Source organism: Podarcis melisellensis, assembly GCF_964234715.1.
Source record: "Podarcis melisellensis genome assembly, chromosome: 7".
Lineage (NCBI taxonomy): Eukaryota > Metazoa > Chordata > Lepidosauria > Squamata > Lacertidae > Podarcis > Podarcis melisellensis.
The window spans coordinates 48,786,449-48,809,768 of record NC_138539.1 but is presented as its reverse complement, the minus strand read 5'-3'; the positions used below and the strand labels follow the sequence as shown (position 1 = coordinate 48,809,768).

The window sequence follows — 23,320 nt, the reverse complement described above, 5'->3', positions numbered from 1 at the left end:
TTATGAGACAGTAAAAGATGACTATAACACAATGTACTGTAATAGTAGTCACTCTTAAAAGAATCTCTTACATGAATTTTCTTGGTGCCAGTAGAGCTTAAACTTCCCTTCCCCACATCTGCCCCCTATGCCTGGCATTTAATTTTAAAATAAAAAACAGAATTTGCTAATCACTCTTTTAAATTTGCACCTGGTTGGCCCTGAGTGCACTCCTGAAATGCAATGATAATCCAATTCAACACAAATATTGCTTCAGACTAGTTTATGGCATGCAAGTATGTACCTAAAATTGTAAATGTTTGACTTCTCTTTCTCCCGCTCCTGAAGTCAGATATAAATTTTAAGAGACCCAAACCTATGTCACTATATGACCTAAAATTTAAAATGTATGTATGAAAATGACATGCAGACTGTTGTGTCTGTATCTGCTAAGAGTTTGAAGATGGGATGTGGGAGGAGTTAGCAGGTATTCAAATTAGACTCTGCCAAATGCTCTGCATGTTTCTGGTTGCCCCAAGACCTATTGAGAAGGTGGAATAATCAATTGCTGGTCTCCCATCTCTGGAAGCACAACATTTCTAGATTTTGTGCGAGTCTAGGTTTTGGAGGGCCCCTCTACCACACTGCTACCTTTTGTTTGATTGCCAGACAGCAAGCCAATGAACAAGCAGGCAGCGGCATCTACTTTTTGTTTATTGCTTCACCATTGTCAGGACCAGAATGAAAGGCAGCAAACTAGTAGGTTGTAATGGTGAAAGAGGAATAGCAGGTCTGGGGGCTCTGGTCAATGTGTAGCATGGATGTGAGCCCTCAGCAGATGCCAGCCCAGTTCCTTGATGCTGGCCCTGATTTAAGGTGGTGCTTAACCTGGGCAGACTGGCTCTTCTACTGGAAATGAGAATTGAGCATCCCACGAAGCTCTGGCCTTTTTACACCTGATCATGGGATGGTGGGGCCTGAGGCTGCTGAGGTGTTGTTGGGGAGGGAGTTGTTGCTCTTGTTGCTGCTGGAGTTTTTCGCTTTTTTGTATCTTTTGCTGTGATTTATGTGGAAATTGTTCAGTTTGGTTTTGTATTTTGTATTTACTACTGATGGCTACTTTTGTTATTTTGTAGTTATGTATTTTTTTCATTATGTAAGCTGCCTTGAGCATGGCTTGAACTGTTGAAAGGCGGCATACAAATAAAATTATGTAATGTATGTTAACTGATGCTGGATTGCTACATCTAGTCTAAATTTACCATCTAGTCTGATGAAGAGCTCTGGAGAACTTGAAAGCTTATAGTATTATATTTCACCATATTTTCTGTGTATCATTTTGTATGATACACTGTGTATCATTTTGTATGTACACTGAGATCCAGCGCCGAGGGCCTTCTGGCGGTTCCCTCATTGCGAGAAGTGAGGCTACAGGGAACCAGACAGAGGGCCTTCTTGGTAGTGGCGCCCGCCCTGTGGAACGCCCTCCCATCAGATGTCAAAGAGATAAAGAATTACCTGACATTCAGAAAACATCTTAAGGCAGCCCTGTTCAGGGAAGTTTTTAATATGTAATGCTGTACTGTTTTTAACACTTATTGGGAGCCGCCCAGAGTGGCTGGGGAAACTCAGCCAGATGGGCGGGGTATAAATAATAAATTATTATTATTATTATTATTATTATTATTATTATTATTATTATTATTATTATGAAACATATACAATCTAAGCTAAAACGCCTGTGAATTTTAGCATAATAAAATAGTGAATCTGGTTATTTTTGTATAGCAAGTAAAGCACAACAGTGTCACAGAACATCACATATTTAGAGTGTATGGGTTGCTGAAAGTAGTACACAGACCTCAGTGCGTCTTCACACTTGTTTATTTAGGATCATAGCTGGTGACGTGTACAACTGACTTCCCTTGTTTAAATTAAGATGTTTCTAAACTGATTTAGTGATGTTCTGGCAAGTTTATACACAGATGAGTCATAAGACTATTCACTGTTAGAGATGCTGCATAATCATAGGATAATTAAAAGGGACATGTGAAGCACTCATACAGACAAATATATACATATATATATTTGGAGGCAATCAACAAATTCTGCATGCGATATAATGTTTATAACAAGTGGGATTATAGGAACATAAACAGGAAGGTCATCAGAAGTCCTCTACAATTCTCATCTAGAAAAGTCTCTTTCCCCAATTTTGATTTTGCAGAATGTGCTGCTCTGCCTACAGGCCTCTCTTTTCTCTACACTTCCGCAAAAATGCTGCAAAATATTGCAATATTGTTTCTGTGCAAGGACAGAGTGAAGCACAGGGGTTGGTTTGCACACTTGTCATGTGTGAACTGGTTCACACTGACAGGAAGTAAAGGTGCAGCTTGTTTGTACACACATTCCTTCTTTGAGACTCCTATGCACCTGTTGGCGGTAGGAAAGCAATTTGCTGTGAATTAGTCCTCCAAGCAATTACTTCTACTGTGAGGGCAAACCTGCTCTCTTTTTTCTCCCTAGGGCACTCCCATTGGGGGAATAGATTAAATTCACACAGAGAGGATATATCTCTGTTTTTTGTGTGTATCTGCATTTGGCTGTCTCAGCAGACTGCAATTAATCTTTCCTTTTGAAAAGTAATGCATTGTCATGATACTACAAGTGTGTGTTCCCTTCCACATGATTGCCATGGAAGCTATAGTGCCTATACCCACTTCAATAGTCAGGTGTGTTTTTTTGAATTTTTTTTTTCAATAGTCAGGTGTTTTCACAAAGGAAAACTGGGGGGGGGGGGAGGGGATAGTATTCTTTCAAATTATGTACCTACTATGTGGAATTTGATACCTGGCTAAAATATGTTAAAACTTTTCAACATGTGAATGGATAGTTTATAGACATACAGTCATACCTCAGGTTGAATATGCTTCATGTTGAGTGCATTCAAGTTGTGCTCCACGGCAACCCGGAAGTAACGGAGCATGTTACTTCCAGGTTTTGCTGCTCACGCATGCACAGATGCTCAAAATGAAATCACACGCATGCGCAGACGTGCCGTCGCTAGTTACGTTTGTTTCTGGATGCAAATGGGGCTCCGGAATGGATCCCGTTCGTATCCAGAGCTACCACTGTATATTGTGCATGGACAAATATAATGACATTTGGAATGCATTTATAAAAAATATAGCAGCTTATAAATAAATATATATGCATTAGAATATTGCACTTATATACCTTTGTATTAGAAAGTATGCACAGAACTGTAGTGCTTTTTCTTTCTTCTTTTGTGTTTTTATGCACTTTTTGTTTCCTTTTTATTTTTTCACTTTATTTAAATATTTTCAATAAAAATAAATCACACTCAAAAAGAATGCACAAACGTCACCAAGATAAAACTTTGCCACACCAAGTTCAGATACCTAGGGGTATAACTAACGAGAAACCTCAATAAATTATACTTCCAAAACTCCAACCCCTTGTGGCAACAAATTAACAAAGACCTAAAGAGATGGAACAACATGAACTTCACTCTCTCAGACAAAATAGCCATGATCAAAATGATCACACTCCCAAAACTAACCTACCTATTCCAAACCCTCCCAATCTTGATTCCCCCAACCCAACTCTGTAAATGGCAGAAAAAACTACACTTATTTATCTTCTCACACAAAAAACCAAGAATAAGCCCCAAATACCTGCACCTCCCTACTCAGAGGGAGGATGGGGAATCCCCAACATAGAAGCATATTACATTGCCAACCAAGTATGCCACATAATCCGATATATACTAGAAGATGAGACAAAACAATGGATACACCTAGAGAGGGACACAATTGAAAATACCTGCACCACAGCATACCCATTCCTCCTAAACAAACTAAGGAAAATTCCCACAACACTTAACAGGTATACACAGACCATGCTTAAAGCATGGAAAGCAGAAATAGGCAAACTATCCCCAACCCTATCCCCACTAATTCCCCTGACATAACACCCATTATTCCACCACACAGCACAAAACACCTGGCAAACCAAAGGCCTATATTGCCTAACAGACTTCTATAAAAATAACAAACCCTTATCAACACAAGAAATACAAGACAAACTAGAAGACACCCAAATGCCCTGGTTCACTCACCACCAATTACATGTCCTTTTAAACAACCCAGTAGTAAAATCAGCAGCAACTAGGTCCCTGACAACCTTCGAAAACCTCCTCCTAACAACAAAGGGACACAGCAAAGGGATGGTATCTGCAATATACAAAATACTACTCCAAAACCCCACGAACCCCCTAGATGTACCATATTTTTCACTCTATAAGACACACCAGATGATAAGACGCACCTAGTTTTTGGAGGAGGAAAACAAGAAAAAAAATATTCTGAATCCCAGAAGCCAGAACAGCAAGAGGGATCTGGCTTCTGGGATAGCCTCTTGCTGTTCTGGCTTCTGGGATAGCCGCCAAAGCCTCTCCCGGGCAGTGGGATGAAGGCTCCCCCTGCCCAGAAGAGGCTGCACGCGGCTAAGCTGCCCTCTGTCCCTTCCCCCACCTCCTGCAAAAACCAGCCAAGAGCCACATGCTCTTTAAAGGGAGCGTGGGTCTTACGGGCTTTTCCACGAGGTGGGAGAAGGGCAGCCTGTCAGTGACGGGCTGCTCTTCTCCCTCCTCAGGATAAAGCCCGCAAGACCCGCGCTCCCTTTAAAGAGCACGCAGAGCGTGTTTGCGGCTCTTGGGGGCTTTTACCTGAGGAGGGAGAAGGGAAAGCCCCCAAGAGCCACACACACGCTAGGCACGGCTCTTTAAAGAGCGTGCGGCTCTTGCTGGCTTTTGCGGGAGGTGGGGGATTTCCCCCACCTTCCACAAAAGCCAGGCAAGAGCCTCATGCTCTTTAAAGGGAGTGCGGCTCTTGGGGGCTTTTCTGGGAGGTGCGGGAAAAATACATTTAATAAATAAATAAATAAATAAATAAATAAATAAATAAGACACCACAATATTGCATTTCATCCTCATAAACCCAATAGTTTAACAGTAGTGAATGTGTGAATGCATGCTTGTTATATCTGTGGCCCAGGGGAGCAGGGAGAGAAGCAACTAGGCAACAAAAAGATGCATCTGGAAATTTTATATTTACACAATAAGGATATCATTCTGGACAATTCAGTGAATTTTCTGTGTTCTTCCACTAACGTATTTTTTTTTCTGATTAGCAGTTTAAACACAGCTGATAAGTTGCCAAGTGAAACATAAATAATAGCTCTTGAGAAACTCTGATTTAACAGCCCAGATTCACGATGCATCGTTTTAGATGACATAAAGAAACATTTTTGCCAAGAGAGCTGCAGCATGTCTAATACCAAAAAAAATTCTTGGCATTTAACATGTGTCACTTGTGTTGTGCATGTCACTGTGGTTGTAGATGTTGCAAAACAGCTCATAACTTTTTTCTCTGACAGTCAAACTCTTGTTACAATACTCTTTTATTTTGTGGGATCAGATCTATGAAGACCATTTTTACCCACTGACAGGGGAAAACCTCAGCTCTTTAATTGTGGGAGCTTACCCTTTATTGAAATATAGCTGTATCAGCTCATATTTCCTTCCAGTAGCACCTTAAAGACCAACTAAGTTAGTTCTTGGTATGAGCTTTCGTGTGCATGCACACTTCTTCAGATACACACTGTATGTGTATCTGAAGAAGTGTGCATGCACACGAAAGCTCATACCAAGAACTAACTTAGTTGGTCTTTAAGGTGCTACTGGAAGGAAATTTGTTTTGTTTTGACTATGGCAGACCAACACGGCTACCTATCTGTAACTGTATCAGCTCATGCTAGACTTGATATGGCTTGTGCATGAAGCTCATATTTGTAGAGGTGCAGCAGTGGAGTTGAATATAACAGTCAGTGTTTCAGAGGAAACCATTCACTTGTTTGCCATCGGTTTTTGCTAAACTGGGTTAATAATACACTGTCTTTAATTATAAATCTGTCAGCTGCATCTTATGATATATGCACTAAATGTCTGTGGTCTAACTACTGATTCACTTTTGCTTCACTAATGCTGGTCACATTATGGTCTTGCCATTTTACGAAGTCTATAACGTTGGTGCCTTCTCACACCAGGGCTGGCCCTGGTAAACTGAAAAGGGCAAGTCACCCCCCTCAAAAGCATTGTGGCAGATGATAGGATTTGGTGGAGAAGGCTTTTACATTGCTTTTTAATTACTGACCTAACTTAACAGGTTTACAGCTGACACTCTGCATCCACTGTAGCTACATTTATTTTTAAGCTAATTTATACCTCCACCACTTTTTTAAAAATGCTGTTTTCTGCCACCATCTCAGTCACCCATGGCTCTGACCAAATCCATTATAGAAGGCTTATTAGAGACACTTTTCAGTCCTGAGATTTTGGGGAAACCGGTATTTACCAACATTTTTCCATTTTCTCTGATGCTAAACTTCTACTTTAAGCAGTGTGTGTGTGTGTGATTGTGTGTATATATATCACATCAGAGCAGCCAAACAATGTGGAAGCTGAAACATTTTGTTATAAGAATTCATTATTTTAGGTTTTGTTAGTCACAGAAATAAACATACGGCTTTAATGATTGACTTCATCCTACCAGAATCCAGAGTGAACGTGTCTGAAGTGTTGTTTGATGCTTTACAAACAGTCTCTCTCTCTGTGTGTGTAGAATTTACCCACAGGGAGATACAGCTGTATAACACAGCCCCTGCACTAAATGGCAGCAACAAAAATGCTACATCATCTGAGGCTCTTGCTTGTCATCCACTGAGGTATATGTATGCCATGCTTCATTCACAGATCTTAGGGCGGTTCACAACATAAATATTCAATCTAAATTATTTTGGAAGTCAATTATGCAAGCTTTGCTAGCAACAAAAATCATTTTAAGTACAAAAGTTAAATGCTTTCATGACCTACATATTTTCTAACTTTACCATGAAGTTTCTAAGGAACTTAAAAACCATTAGATGATTGTTTCTGCCAGATACCTCGGTACAAAGAAGTTCTACTATGTAACATTTGCCCGTCTTCATTTGCCTGTAAAGCATTTGGCAAAATATTTGCATATGATTTCTTAAGTGATACTGGTCCTTCTGCTCCTTGTGCTTATTTTCCTTTCAGCTAAATTAATTTCAAGAATTTTTTTCCTGCCGTTTAATTCAGGTCTTGGACAGAATCAAGTATCTGATACATGCTATTTTATTGCTGGTGTTGTTTTGAGCAGTGAATTGTTTGACTGTTGCCAATGTTTTTCTTGGCATCACCTAACCTCCTGTGGACACCAGTAGCTAGGGAATGTATAGTGATTAACCAGCAGCAGCGTATGAACTGGTCTTTGTTTGAATCTGGAGAGCAATTTGGCGTTGCAGTTTGTCCAAAGAGCTACAGCTTGCATGCTATAATAATTTGCCTTTGTCTTTTTAATTTTGTTCTTTATCTTTTGTTCATGAATAAATAATAAAGAGACTTCAAAGAAAAACTGGAGCACAAACGAGCAAGGATGATCATGACTATTGGTATACTGTGGTTACATAATATGTCCAGGGTTTCTGAAAAACGACACTGCTTCAATATAAAACAAGATCTGTAAACAACTTTAAAACTGTATAAATGTTTTCTAGTCTGACTTTTCCTGCTTTAATTCCTTGATGTGCTGTGTATATATTGGCACGATTACATGTAGTCATCTGCAGACTATGACTAGGCTCATGTTCTTGAATTATTTCCTCTGCATGTATTTTTTTAGTTATTGCTTTCTGCTTGTGGCGCTGCTTCAGAGCGCTACATGAAACCCCAAGATGAGCGTCCTTTGTATCCAAATGTTAAGGAGGATTTTATAATACATCACATGCTGATATGCAATAGACTGTTGGGAAAAATAGTAATATTCATCCATAGTTTGAGTGGTGTTAGGTTGACCTAATATGTGGATTGAATGCACTGGTTGCTGGAAGGGAATTTCTATGACCATGACTGTTCAACCTAGCACAACAACCCCACCATGTGGCAGTCTCCTACAGATGACTTCAGTGCCTGGATTCAGTCAGGTTGTGTATCCATAGAATGAACAGAGGAGGACTGACCGCTGGTTGGAGTGTAGAGAGAGAAGAAATGTCATGGTGCATCTGCAGCAGCACAACTGGACGCCTTCATCTGCCCTAGCTGCAACAAAACATGTCTCTCCCATATCCATCTCTACAGCCACAGCAGGTGCTGCAACCTTCCAATAGTTTGACCTCAGTCCCCCAAGGCTCACTCCTCAATTGTCTCCCAAGATGGACAGATGCCAACAACAAGTGGTATACAGTGACAGTCCTATTCAGAGAAGAATTACGACAAATAACTAAGGTCCATTAATTTCACTGGGTCTACTCTGAGTAAAAGTTTGTTGAATACAACTCCATGCAATGTACACTTTGGGTGAAGAGATACTTTTGTGGTGGACTTTGCCTCAGGACTTCCCAGAAACCACCAGCAACTACCACATGGTCCAGCCTAGGTCCTTGAATTCACAAATTAAAAAGTGCTGCCAATATCTCAAAGACCAAACATGCTTATCAGCAGATAAAAGAGATTCCACATTAGTAGAATCTGAACAAATATCTCCTTGTCAACCAAGTCCAACTCTTTAACCGCTTCTGTCATAAATAGCTTCCCATGTTGGCTTGCTGCTGCCATAAATTTGTAAAAACTGGCATACAGTAGACTATAAATCTCAGTAGGAATGCTCTTCTCACTCTATTTGTTAGTGCTCTCCAAGATTTGAACGTTCTTTCCTCTGACACGACCATACCCTTTGCCCTTTCCAGCTGGAGGCTTGGGCTCTTCTTAGGGTGATGGTGGCAATGGTGGCTTGTTCATACCAAGTGTTAGTGCTTGTCATTTTTATCTCCTTCCTGCTCCTTCATCTTGGAACTGCTTTTCAGGTTACAGCAGTCCTCCTCAATATAAGTTTCCAAATTTATTGTTAAAACTATTGCTCCCCTTTGCCCCCAAGGTTACCCAGGAACTTTTACTGTAATGATAAATGTGTTCATCGGACTCTGCCAGTTTCAGTTTCTCTGTCTACCCTCTCCTTTTTATGTCACGGATCCCCCCACTTTTGGGGCAGGTTTTATTTGCAATTTTGCATTTTTACCCCTCCAGGTGCACTGCTGGTACGTGAAGAATAAATAGGTATAGAAACAAATGCACAGCTGCAGGTGTTGCACAGAATATAGGATTGGCATTGAATTATCCAGGATTGTGATGGTCAGGAAATCAATGCTCAGCATGAGGTCTACCATTAAAAAAATAATCTGGGCAGTGCAATGAACACCTAATTTGGCTTGTATGGGAAAACAGATGAGGCATAAGAAATAGCATGGAGGGGAGTGTCCGAATTTAGATTTGGCACAAGTCTGCTTTTTGTATGCAGCACAGTCCTATAAATGTTGCATGCTTTATGTCAGTAATGAGGCTGCCAACCTTGGCACGTGCATTCAAGTTGTTAAATAGCATAATGATGTTTGGAAAGCAAACATTTGGCAAATGTTTGGTTGATATGTGGGTGAACACTTTTGCCAAACAGCCCCCCCCCCCCGTTTCACAATATAGCTGTCTAGAGAGAGTGAAATGTGCATTTGGTTTGAAAATATATGAGTAATTATTAAGGCTTTGCATATTTTTCAAGAAACTTGGAAGTTTTATGCTTGCTAAAGTCTGTGCCAAGTTTTTTTTTTTTGAAATGTTATGCATTTTATACTTCTCTGATTTCTCCCTGTATTTTACTTCAGAAGACAAAACCTTTTCTACATTAAAATATGGGGAATTTATATATTGTTATGATGCATTAAAAAGTTTTCGTCACTGCCCCAGTACTATATTCTGGGTGGTGGTGGTATGGCTTTTTTTGCAAGGGGGGGAGCATTTGCTTGTTCTTGTGCCCATGTTTTGGGACTGTCTTGCAGACAAATGCAGAGCACAATGTAGTTAGGTGGTGGATCCTTACTTTTTTATTTCACCCAATGAATTGTGTTCAAAATGTAACAACAACAACAACAACAACAAGGTGTGGGGTACGCATGGGGAGAGGATGGGCCAAATCCTTTTGTGTTGGTGTTAATCCTTGTGCTAGCACAACCAGAATAGCACCCAAGAGTCCTCTTTTCCTACATCTACCTTCTGCTTCCCCCGCACATCACTCTGCAATCGCATCCACTGATGCCAGAGTGTCATTGCACTGGCAACACATTTTTTTTCTGCTGATGAAGCACTGTGCTTCATTGGCACAGGGAATGTAACTTGAGCATAAGATTGCAAAGGGCTGTAACTCTGGAAAGATACGTGCACGAACCCTGAGTGCAGCTTGAGGCATCTTTGAAGATTCTGCTGAAGCCATTCATATAGCTTCAGGGGAATGCAGCCTGCCAATTCAGCAGCGTGAGTGACTGTAGCATGAAGTCCAGACGCATCTCCAGCTACATGTACAATTCTACCCTGTGTGCATGCACTGGAATTGCAAATGAATTAGAAGAAGAGTAATTACAGCTGAAAACAAAGGAGTCTCTCTCTCTCTCTCTCTCTCTCTCCTCTTTTGTAGATATGAATATGTCTAGCTCAACAATCTCAGGAATATGTTAATGATGTTAACTGAACTCAAGTGAACAAACAGCTTTATACTATATGATGAACAGTTATAGTATCCAGTTCTTAATACAATTATTAAAATGTCCACATTGCCTAGAACAGTGTTTCTTAAACAGTGTACAGTGGTACCTCGGGTTAAGTACTTAATTTGTTCTGGAGGTCTGTTCCTAACCTGAAACTGTTCTTAACCTGAAGCACCACTTTAGCTAATGGGGGCCTCCTGCTGCCGCCGCGCTGCCAGAACACAATTTCTGTTCTCATCCTGAAGCAAAGTTCTTAACCCGAGGTACTATTTCTGGGTTAGAAGAGTCTGTAACCTGAAGTGTATGTAACCCAAGGTACCACTGTACTGGGATCTGCTAGTGGACCTTGGACCATTTTCAGTGCCACAGCCTGCCCAGTGCTTCCTTACTTGCCTGCCCCTCTCTACTCTAGCCAGGCCACAGCACTTTAGTCGGACCAGTTACCAGCAACAGCAGTGCCTTGCATGCCGAGTGAAGGTGGCTGAGAGACAGAAAACTTTATGAATGGGGGAGAGAGAAGGAAAGTGGGTCTCTCACATTTGGGGAAGGAGATGTTGGAAGGAAATGAGAACATAAGATAGAAGATTACTATTAATTTATGTAGTATATATAAACTAGGAATAAAAATGAGGGGGAAAGGATATCCTTGTTTTGCCCTGCTTTGTCCAAGAAGCCGCCTCAATCCCCAAGCAGTGAGGTGTGCAGGATGGCAGAGGAAGCAGTCTGATCAGTTGGCGGGGGGAGATGGACAGTGAGTGGTGAGCCTGGCATTTTGTCATATGATTTTAGTTTCAAGATGGCATTGGTGTCTGGGTTGACGACTGAGGTGCCACCATTTTCCCTAGAAAAAAAGCACTGAGGAAAGGTATAGGATGAAGAAGGGAATGTAAATGGAAGAGAGATGAAAGAAACTGGTGGTTGGGGGAGGGAGATAAAGTACAAGTATAAAAGGCATAGGGAACTTTAAGAGAACTCTGAGGCAAAGAATTTAGAAATTTCCAAAGATAAATTAGGTATCAGTAGAAAATGAACTGATTCTGATTTGTAGCTCAAAGGGACAGGGGTGTGTCTGTGTGATGTATGGATTTTTGCCTAAAGCAGTCTAAAACAACCTGTGGGCCAATCTCCCCCTCCAGGTGTCTCATGAGGCCCACTTGTCAATCAGCTGATATCCCATATGACATCAGCCAATGGACAGAAGCACAGGGTTCAAGGAACTTTCATACATCCCATTCTGTTTGAGCATCAAAAAGGAGCATTGCGGGATGCTGGAAAGCCATTTCAAGAAGGTGCCCATTGCAAATATTGGCTACTTGCCTGCAGGCAATGTTTTCAAAATACAACTTTTTTCCCTCCCATTCCGATTGGGGAGTGGAGGGATGGGATGGGATGGAGAAGCTGCCCTTCAAAAGCACTGCCTGCATGCTGGACTTCTCCCTTTTGTGCAGTTTTCATACATCCCCTTGACAAAGTAGGCTCCTAGGGGAGGCGAAATAAGAGTCTAGCCTGCCATCCAGAAAAGATTCCCCACCCTTGCTCTGAAATCCACTTTGTAATAAATGATTTGAAACCAAGAGCTAATCGGAAAAGGCCATAGAACAGATGTAGCGTGTGTGTGTGCGCGCACACGCGCGCACACACACACGAGCACTTAGATGCACATGCATAAATCTGATTTCTACAATAATTTAAACTTTCTAAAAAAGAATTTCCTTTTACAGATTGTGTGAACTGACCCTTACTTTAAAGGTTCTATGCTGTCTAACTGTAGTCATTGACAGTAAATCAAATCACATGCAGTATGTTAACTGCTGCAAGAGCAAAATTTATGCTCTGTTACTTTTTAAAGAACGTGAGAGGTGTCACCCAAGATCATAAAGATAACATTCTCATTTAATTCAAGTACTGAATTGCAAAGAATACCACAGTATCTTGCAATAAATTTCCCAAGCCCTCCAGGTAGTTTGGGATGAGATTTGCACCTAGTCAGTATTTAACTATTCATTGTGACATAAGTTATACACAGAAGGCTCAGTGGCCTGGTCAAATAAAATGCTTCTGAAGACTAAAACAACATTCTGAGGCCATATCTGAAATGCATTTGTTCTCTTTGAAGAGCAGTTTTATAGGTAAATAAAGTGAAATCTTATGTACCGCATAAATTTACATTGTACCTTCCCATATTTATCTCCCCCCACCCCCATTTTACAAAGCATGTACTGAATTGACCAACTATGATTTTTAATTGGTTGGCAAATAAGAACATGGAGCCTTGGTATGAAACTGGTTTTCACACTTAAGGTTGTATCCAGACTAAGCTAGTCAAACTTGCTCCCATTTAAATCAGTGGGGACCAAAGTGTAGCTAACTTGCTCTTCATCACCCTCGTGGTTTCTGTAAACCATGGCTTGGTGTGACATCTGAGCTGACAAACAGAGGTATCTATTTCCCAATGCAAGGCAAATAACAACTTAGAGGGAAGTTGGAGAGGGTATTTGCACAGTGGTTGACAATACGGCCCTCTCCTACATAAATCCCCATGTTCATCCTTTCTCCCCAGCCTGCCCCCCCCCTCCACTCCCTCTGCAACATGTTTCTGTTGTGCAGGCAGAGCTCTAATCTCCCTTTAGGTGGTTTTCCTTCTCTTTAGAAGGTGTGGGGGTTTTGTTTGTTTTTTGCTGCAGCTCTTAAAAGCATAGTGGTGGGGAACCTCCATCCCACGGGCCAATCTAACTTGTAGCATCAGCAGCACACCTCTTATTCCACTGGTTTATGGCTGCCATGCTGGTTTCTTCACAATGTGCCAGTCTCTGTGGAGAGGAAAACAAGGTGGGCAGTTGGAAACCTGTATAATGAAAGTTCTGCTTCTGCCGTTGCTGCCATTTCACAGCAGCAAAAAAACTTTTTGAAAGAAAGGTTCAAGGTGATTGTTAAGAACTCTGCTGCCCCCTTATGAGGTAGTGAGGGCAGGTAGCATCAGGCATTGGTGGCAGCACTGAAAACAGTGTTGGCTCCAACCACCTGGCTCTTTTCTCAGCTTTACCCAGCGATGAGAGAGTAAACCAGGTGACCAGAGTTGCCACCATATAAATTTCCCAACAATACTGCCTGACCCTGACATAGAATGCCATGCCAATGCCATGTCAGTGCCCAGCCAGAGGCATTCTGGGGGGATTAATATGATGGTGACTCCTCTTATTTCCTTCAGTGTGGCACATTAAAAATAAATAAATTGAAGAAATACCAGGGTCAGCTATCGTTGGCTGTCTCAGGTATTTGGAACTTTATATTTGCCCTACATATACTAGTTCTGTGCCTGATCAAATAAAAGCATGGCAAAATGGTTTGGGAATATAATCCAGGATTCGTGGAGGGAGGGGTGAGGAGAGTGGACAATGGTTTGCAAGTTTGTTTGGGACACATTTTATTTCATCTCTAAGTGAAGATTAGTGCAAACAATGGTGGCTCATTTTAGATTCTTGGGATTCTTGGTACCATTTCTGGTTTCTTTTTTTATGTGACTTCTAAATTGGGAAATCATGGTTAGGACTAATGGCCAAATCATGATTTTCAGACTCTCTTCAAACTGTGGTTTCAATTATAGTTTGGAAAAATGAAATGTGACATCTGCACTAGTGAACCAGGTGTCCATAGGTATTGTGACAGCATTTGTAGGACCTCAGAGGCTGGAAATTATCTCTGAAGTTAGACATTGCTGCAAGCCAATATCACTTGTGTTACACTTTGATTACATTACTGTGAACTCAGAAGTGGTGGGGCGTACCTGTGAGAATAAGCAAGGTAGTATCTGCACCACAGCCTTCTCCATTACATATTCCACGGGAAGAAACAAAGCCTGCTAGTTCAGGTACAAAATCATGAAGAATAATGCAAAAATGTATCAAGATTTTCCTTATATTGAAATGTTAAGCTATGTTTGAGTAATGGAATAAGAACTAACATGCATTTCCTCCCTCTTTTAATTCTATACAGTGTCAAAGGGGCAGATGCTGGCAATGGGATCCGAATTTTTGTTCCTGATATTGGTATGTTCATTGCCAGCCTTACCATATGGCTTGTCTGCAGAAACATTGTTCAAAAAGCAGCGCAAGAGGATGCAGGACAGTATAACACACAGTTTGAAAATGAAGACATGGTATGTTTGTATATTCTTTATCCTATATTTTAAAATACCTCTTTTTCTTGGAGTGCAATTAAATTACAATTACCGTAAATAAAAGTTTTTCAAAACACTGATTCTCCAAGGAAACCCAAGGGACAAAGTATATAGTGTATTGGTAGAGGACTTCCTAGCACCACCAAAGGATCAGGTTGCCATGGTGTGAAATATCTAACCTAAAGAGTTGCTTTGGTCAATTTAGACTTACTCAGCTAGATAGTCCAGTGATCTGACTCTGTATCAGGCAGCTTCTCATATTCCCGTGGTCCACATTGCCTGGGATTCATACTTCTCCACCTGGTGCAAGGGTGGAGAAGGAACATATGAAGAGCAGGAGAGTATGCTATGTAGTCAATGACACTCTTAGTTGAGGACATAACTTTTATCCCTAAGGTTTTTGAGAGATGGATGATGAGACCAGCTTGCAACCTAATCATTGGGAGCCTTTAAAGTCTGAAAAGGTCAAAAATTACGTTATAGGAAGCATAAGTTGTGGTGTGGCAATGTGCGTTAAGTATAATTAATTGGAAAATACTGCCTAAAATAGGAGAGATTGTGGTTTTAAGTAGGATCTTTTATTTCTAAAGTAGCTCAAAGCAATCTGCAGTGCAGCTGGCTGTACCAGGATTCATGTGGTTTTACATGAGATTGTTCATATATAAATGCCTTAAGCATTTACTAAAATGGCAGGATATTGTTTAATGGAATCATTGCCTTTTGACTTAGAATAAAGTTTACCTTTAAATTACTTTTTTGTGTCACAGTGGAGTTTAATTCAGTTTCACATATCCATTTTTAATAGGTAATTTAGGCAGTATTTCAATTTATGGAACTCTGTTCTACTATAGTGTGGCATTTCAGTGGATGTGGGGAAAGTAGTTGTGTAAATAAAAAGATCTTCACATTCTTCCATAAAACTCCTCACTGTAAGTATTTTTAAACGGGATTACATAAGCATGTTTCCTGGCTCCTGTGCAAACAAATAGCCCATAAAATGGAGCTTAAGGGGGCAGTCGCTAGCCTCATCCCTTCTGTGTGTGCTGCAGCTGTGCTCGCTATGAGAAGCTCTTACGCAGTTGAGGAAATGGCATGAGCTGGTCATGTGGCATGCAGGTTAGCTGCCTTATGCCTGGTCCAACAACCTGCTATCTCATGGCAGAAACTGAGCTGGACTCTTAGAACATATGCAGTTATAATGCAGGCACAGAAAACCTTCCAGCCATGGCCCAATTAGCTCTGCTAGAGGTCTGTGTTTTTCTCCACAACAGCCACCTGCCCCACAAGCTGAATTTAAGGTGGAATGTAGTATGCTTAACACTTTATATCTTCGTGAGAAGAGAGTATCATAGGAAGGAGAATCATAATAGGTGAAGGGGGACAGGGAAGAAAGGGCCCACAAGATTGTCACAGGTAGCAGAAAGGAGAGCTGGGGAAAGACAATAGGGAGGTCAAGAAGGAAGAGGAAGCATAGTGCTAAAGTAGGCCTAGTGCTTTGTATCCACCAAGCCTACTTTAGCAAAGCCCTTTCATTCAATTTTATGAAAACCTATGTATGCTATATTAAAATTTTAATTTTAAAAATCCCAGCATTTTTACTTTTGTGTATGTTTGGAATTGCAGCCCCCGTGACTGATTTAGCACAGCTTGAAAGGTATAAAACTATCAACACAAACACAGTATAATCAGTGAAGTAATTAGGCACATTTACACTTTGTTTTAAAGCAACTGTCCAGTATACATAGAATATCTCTATAATTCCCACATTATAGTATTTGTTTTAGCTTTAAGGAGGGAAGAGAGTATGGATAAGAGGAAAGAGTGGGACTGGAGTGGTGGGAAGGAAGCAAAGAGGTGTGTTGTTAAAGGGGTGAGGGGTGGTGCCAAAGGAAGGCACTGCGTCTCTGTTGTCGAAGGGCTTTTGTCCATCATTGGATTCTTCAAGAAAGAGATTTGGATTTTGGCAAGGCTTTGGGTGAAAAGGCCCGTCCCTTATAGACAGCTATCAATAACCCCTTAGTAGATCTCATAACATAGCTGACAAGACACAATGGTGCTAGTCTCAAGCTCTCTGGTGAATGTTCAGTGGGAATATGTAGGTTTTCATCCCTAGGACTTCATTGTAACCACAAGGAAAGCATACATTTATCCAGAACACATATGAGCTGGACTAGAGGGAGCGGGGAAATTAGTGGACAGGAGAAATGCAGTCCTGCAACGAGCCAAGGGTGTGTTTTTAATTAGTATTGAATTATAAAGTTTAAAAATTCTACATGATCCTAGGCTGCTATCCAGTTCATTACCACTCTTAAATGGTTGCACATTTAGAGCAAGCTTGTCTGCAGGCCCTTTTTATTAGGGCTTAGACAATTTAAAGCAGGTGAATTCAGCTGGAGAAATGCCCAGACTGCAGGCTCTATGAAGTACAATGCGATTCAAAAGGTGTAAAAGGTGAAAAAAGCAAGAGAGAGAACATTTAACTTCACAGCTGCAAGCAAGAATTAAGATACTGATTTGGTGCAGATGTGGTATTAACCGTTGAAGGGGTTTTGGAACAAAATTAGCTTTCCTTTACAGCCATATGGATAAATAGCCCAAATTAGTAAGAACCTTGAAATGAAGACAATTAATTGGATAAGATTTCATATCTTTAACTTTCTGTTGATCTTAACCAGTAATATGTGCTTTGTTTTGTATTGCAGTTTTGTTCATTATTGTTTAGTCTTACTTTTTAAGCTTATTCCTTAAAAGTTCTGCTCAGGGCAAAGTAGATATTTTGGCAGCACAACACATTGTCAGGATATGAGTTGCATATTTTCTATATAGTTAAAGCACAGCATAGATAGGTGGGAGAAGGCAGTGAATCTTTCCTTTTCTTGCATGCTTCATCCCAAAATTACTTCTTTTTCTGTTGAGAGTTTAATTCTTGTCAAGGGAGACTAGGGGAGCAGACTTATTCATTAGCTGTGCTGAGAGAAACATCTTCAACTCTTCCTCAACAGTCCCCTAGCAGCAGCAAATCTATCAAGCAGTCCAAACTATTTCCATCTCAGCTGGTCTTACTATGAACTGTAAAGTGGCCCTGGACTACAGCAGGTCATGTATATAGGTGTGTTCTTTCCTTATGCTCCTAGATTTTTTTATTCTGCACCTAATTTGGGCTGCCTTCCTGAATCCTTGCTGTTCTCATTGTGATTAGCGTAGCGGCCTCACAGGTTCCTGGTTCTCTCTTGTTTTGTATACTGTTTATTTCATTTGGGAGAGGGCTACGTACTCCTCTTTGGTATTGAAACCATCAATATAGCTCCACTGAATTCCATACATACCATTACAACTTGAATGCAGTAGAGTGGGCAGTTACCCAATTCTGAAAGACACAGTTGTGTTCTCATCATGTCTAGACTGCTTCTTAGAAAGAGAGCAGTCTGTGAACAGGTCCAGATGTCATCTCAGCTTCACATCTTGGTATAATTGTCACATACAATATTCCAAATCCATTGATTGGCTAGTGTTTGTAGATGCTGAATTAGCCATCTCAGGGTTGTTGGGTTTTTTATCAGCATATGATAGAAGTGTATTGTGACCAGTTTTCCTATAAAAATGGCAACAGTTGATGATTACATGAATAATAATAGCAGCAGCAGCAACAACAACAACACAACACATATTGCTTTCTGTTTAACCCAAGTAGTCTGGATCAAATCATCATGTTCTCCAGTAAATGTGTTTGTGTTCACAAGTAAGTGTGAAAGTTGATTCCATATTACCATATAAGGTTATGAGGCTTTTTGAAATTACTCCTATTTTATTGCAGGTAACATTCCAAAATATGCACAGGGAATGATCCATTACATTTTACCAGTATATGTGTGTCTAGGGCTGTGCACTGATGGACTCTAGTTTCTCCCCCTTATTTATGGAGGAGCCATGTCCTGAATTTCATCAGAGGGAAAAGAATTTCTCCTAATGGTTAGTTGGGAAAGGAATTCACCATCAGCAGTTTCTTTTCCCCCCTAAGGTTTTTTCTCCTGTTGCTGCAAGTGGCAACAGCAGCAACCGTGCTGGCAGACCAGCTGCCATTTTGCATCCTCCACAATGCCTGGGCTGTGGTGTAATTGCAGCGTGGTGGCTGGTTGGGAAGGGGATAACAAAGGCCTCACACACACAAAAATGTGTTAAGATTCTACAAAGTGGCTGCCTTCTCCCAGGAAGCTGACTAACTGAAAAACCTCAGAAATTTCCTCCCAAAATGATATTCCAAGAAGTTTCAACTCAGCTATACATACTCTTGTGCAGAGAAGACAGTGAGGAAGTTCATAGAATGCTCTTCACCACGCACAATAATTTAGGTCAATAATATTTCAAAAAACAAAGATTTAAAAATTGTAGATAGGCACCAATCAAGCTTTGCTGAAAGGAAAGAAGTAAAATACTGAAATGATTTAATATTGAAATTCTATTCCCACCCCCAACATATTAATGAGTTTCAAAAGAGTGTAGTGTTTTGTTTTGTTTTTTGTTTTCACTTTGTCCTTCAGAAGCTGTTCCACTGAGTAAGGATGTGGAACTGATAAATATTGCATTTAGGTTTGGCATTGATGTATGCCCAGCATCCTATGGTTGCCCTTAATTGATTTGGGTTCTGAAATGAACATGCATTAGAGGCTCCTAATGCAGCATGCTGTTTGGGAGACTGCTCCTTCATTTGTGATTTACAACATTGCTGCTAAATTTGGGAGGAGAGGCGGGAATCAGCAAACAAAGCTGCACATGGAGCTAGTATAAAAGGGGCTTTATGCTGGTTTAGAAATATCATATTCACTTCCATTCCTTATTATTTCAGTACAGTCAAAAAGTGATGTGGGGGGAAACACTGCCATACTTGTGTCAAGCTTCTTTGGGAGTTATTTGGAGAGAGCCAAAGATTCTTTAAATATTCTTCCTCTTTCAAGAGGGAGCTGATTATTCTCCTGCACCCGAAGGGCAGTGCTCGTCTGAGGAGTCTGACAGTTTAGAATTTTTTAAAAAACTGTGGATGGAAAAAGAGCAATCTTAATCTCTTTTTATTTAAATGGATGGTTAACCAAAGACAATAGCACACTGCTTTTTAAAGCATTTTCATTTACTGACTTTTCTGAAAATGTGAACCATTCGTCTTGATGCCCAGAGCTGTTAAACTGTGTGCTGTTCAAGGCACCGGGCATTCTGTTGAAACACTTGCATGTCAGTCATCACCATCCTGCAGAATTCTACGCCATGCATACAATTTTCTGTTGAATTCTGCCACTTTGTAAAACATTGTTATTATATAACAATTTAATAGAAAACGCTGCTTTCTATTAAAACAGTGTATCAATCTGGTGATTTGTTTAAAGCCATTTGTTTCAAAGGCATTTTTACATATAATTCTTAAATGCATTTTAAAATTGCCAGTTCAGCTGTCAACACTGTGTAAACTGTAAATAGGTGGACAGTAAGTACAAGCTGTGCCTGAATTATTCTTTGGTCTTGTGGCTATTTTTTAAAAATTTATAAACAGAAAAACAGAAACCTAAAACCCATTATCAAGGGTCGAGAATAATTTGCAAAGATTCAGTGCTCAACTTGTATCTGGAAGGAAATGCAATATCTTCAAAGAAGGCAATTTGTCTAACATGAATAAAGCAGATATCTTAAGGAAGCACCTGTATCCCTCAGAGAGCCTGTTGTGGAAGCTTACCAGTCCAGCTGTGAAAGCACATTGAGTTAAAACAATTAGTATACTATCCTAGACTTTTTTGTTTGATTGATTCATTGCAGACTGTAGTGGTTCAACTGATTCCAACAATAACATTGTTGACTCATTAAAATGTTAATTATGATAACAACATATTTCTATTTCTTCCAGGCAATCCAAATTTTATTGTATGGTATGTTTATGGATGCCCTACTCAAAGCACTCAGTACAACACAAGAATGGATTGCATGAATGGATTTTAATTCTCACCAGGGCAGCCTGCTGGTGCATGTGTCAATGAGATCTGAGAGGCTATCTCAGCACATCAATGTTTATACTGTATCAGAGGAAACATTAAAAGCTGGATGTTAATAAAGCAGCCTCAAACATAACTAATGGACATTCTGGCTCTGAGCACAGTAGTAGCAGTCACAGCTGCTGTAGAAGTAGTGATGCTTCCTGTCTGTACTTTATCTGCATTTGACAGGTTATTTTTTTATTTTTTTAATGTTGAGTTTCCAGGCTTACCCCAGTGATTGAAGAACCAAATAATACATTTAATGTTCTTTTGGCCATCTTGTACCCCAGTACTGTGTAGAAAGACATATTTTGGCCATTTTAATTCAAAGAGCAACACTTCTACATATAGGTGAAATGAATCCATGTTATAATATCACTTAATAACTCTATAAATAAAGGGAAGGGTTTTGTTTATATCAAACAATGTTTCTGATCTACTTCATGGGAGGCTTGGGACTTAGCTGCACAATAGAATTTGGAGTCACCCAAAAAGATCCTTCTTTGGGGCATTGTTCTCAGCCAGATGCACTTGCCTTTTGCCCCTCTTTTTTATTTGTATGATCTCTAGATAATGTGGCCTAAGGTAGTAGTATCCATATGGCATGGACTAAATAACAGCTCAGTTTATTAGGCTCAGAATTGAGAGGCTCTTCCTACTGTAAAAGAAAGTGTGGAACATCTAATAGGTGAAAGGAGAGGCAAAGAGAGGAAGGATTTGGGTAGGAGACAGACATGTAAGATGGGTTTGGAAAGTGCCCCAAACAGAAGTGGGAAATAGATGCCTGTTACACACACATATGCATACATGCACATTGAATCAATTTCACATTTATATTTTGTGTTTTTGTGGGTATACATTTCCCATTTACATGTCTTTGTACAAGTTTGAGAAGTCATATGGAGAATGATTAATTACATGTTTCCCTGCTGGGCAAACCCTGAGTAGCTATTTGGGGCAGCACTAATGAGAGAGGTTTCTGCAGCCCTGGGTGTTGCAGGGGTCAAAGCATAGACAGAGGAAGGCTGTTGTGTGCCAGAGGCACCTCAAGGAAAAAACAAACCAACTAAACTATCAGGGCATCTCAGTAGCAGAACATACTATCAAGTACCAGTAGTGATGATGTCACGATACTTGGATGGTGGAATTGCAACAAACTTGGGGTTATTGACAGACATGAAATTTGGGAGGCTAGCTGGGAACCCCAGCAGCAGACTAGGAGAATGAGACAGAATGGTGAAATGAAACAGAATGGATTTTTAGGAGTGAGGATATCTCCTGGATTCAGTTGAATTTGAACTGAATCCTTATACAAACCTGCTGAAACTTCAGTCCTTGGAGTCTGACAGCAGTAGTGTTTAGGTTGTTTAGGTCTTTAGGTTGCTATGATTTAAGTGACTTTAAAATACAATCTTGCACATGCTCAGAGCTTTCATTTTTTAATCTGGGTTGGTAAACTGTATTTTGTTTGTCTTTTCCTCTAACATATCAAATGTAGTAGCATTTATGAAACAGCGTGTGGCAGTTACAGGATGGGAACAAGGAAACAAAACAACTTTATTTTGTGCTGAAATAATAATATATATCTGTCTGATATCTCTCTCTATGTGTGTAGCATTAAACCATTAAATCCAGGGTCTAAAATTACCTTGCACCACTGGAGTGCTCCTGGCAGGTTGGTGACTTTAGCTGTCTGAGTTGCACATAGAAAGGACTAAAGCTGCAAGCCAGTGCCAAGATTTGAAAGCAGGAAGTATAGCAAAAGAACGTCATTCCTCATTTGTAATTTTCTCTTATTATCAGAATGAAGGGGAGAGACTGGAGGCAGATGATGCATTAATATATGAAGACTTAGATGATGCAGAACATGGGGAAGAAGAATCTGAAGAAACCACAAAATTAAAACTGCTGCGTAGAATTGCCTCAATAGCTTCAAAAGTGAAGGAGATTATTGGCAATATTATAACCACAGCTGGAAAAGTTGTTGTTACGATTTTACTTGGTACAACAGGTGGGTTCTCCTCTTTTGAACAATTCCTCAAATCCCACAGGGATTTTAGCCCTTCCATAGTTTATTTACATGAAAAAATAATTTTTGTTGCTTAATTTGTTACATTAGATACAGTTGTAGAGCCATTACTTCTAGCGTTTTTTAGAACCTATTATAGACCAATTAAGTCTATTTAAGAAGTGAAATGTCACTAGATGCTGCATTTTTTAAATTTACCTTGGTGTTCACCTCATAGAGTGTATGTCTTTAAATGTGAAGGATACCCAATAGAATATTTAATCTTTAAACTCAAGTGGTAGTGACAGAACTGAATGCATATGTGCAGATATTCAATCCCCCCCCCCAATCTTCCTTTCTGAAAACTCCCCAGAAATGCAATATAGGTATGGTTAACTAAAATTATCTCTGGTAACCTTTTCAGTTGACACACATAAATCATTCATATAAATG

General features: G+C 40.1%; 1 protein-coding gene across 5 annotated transcripts in view; it reads left to right on the top strand.

Annotated features, from left to right (window-relative positions):
• Positions 1-23,320, top strand: part of PIEZO2 (piezo type mechanosensitive ion channel component 2) — a 203,334-nt gene that overhangs the window by 94,450 nt on the left and 85,564 nt on the right. For all 5 annotated transcript variants that reach the window (XM_081917968.1, XM_081917965.1, XM_081917966.1 and 2 more), the window contains exons 5-6: positions 14,662-14,824; positions 22,663-22,870. In XM_081917968.1, the coding sequence (XP_081774094.1) occupies positions 14,662-14,824; positions 22,663-22,870 (371 nt within the window). The remainder of the gene's footprint in view (positions 1-14,661; positions 14,825-22,662; positions 22,871-23,320) is intronic.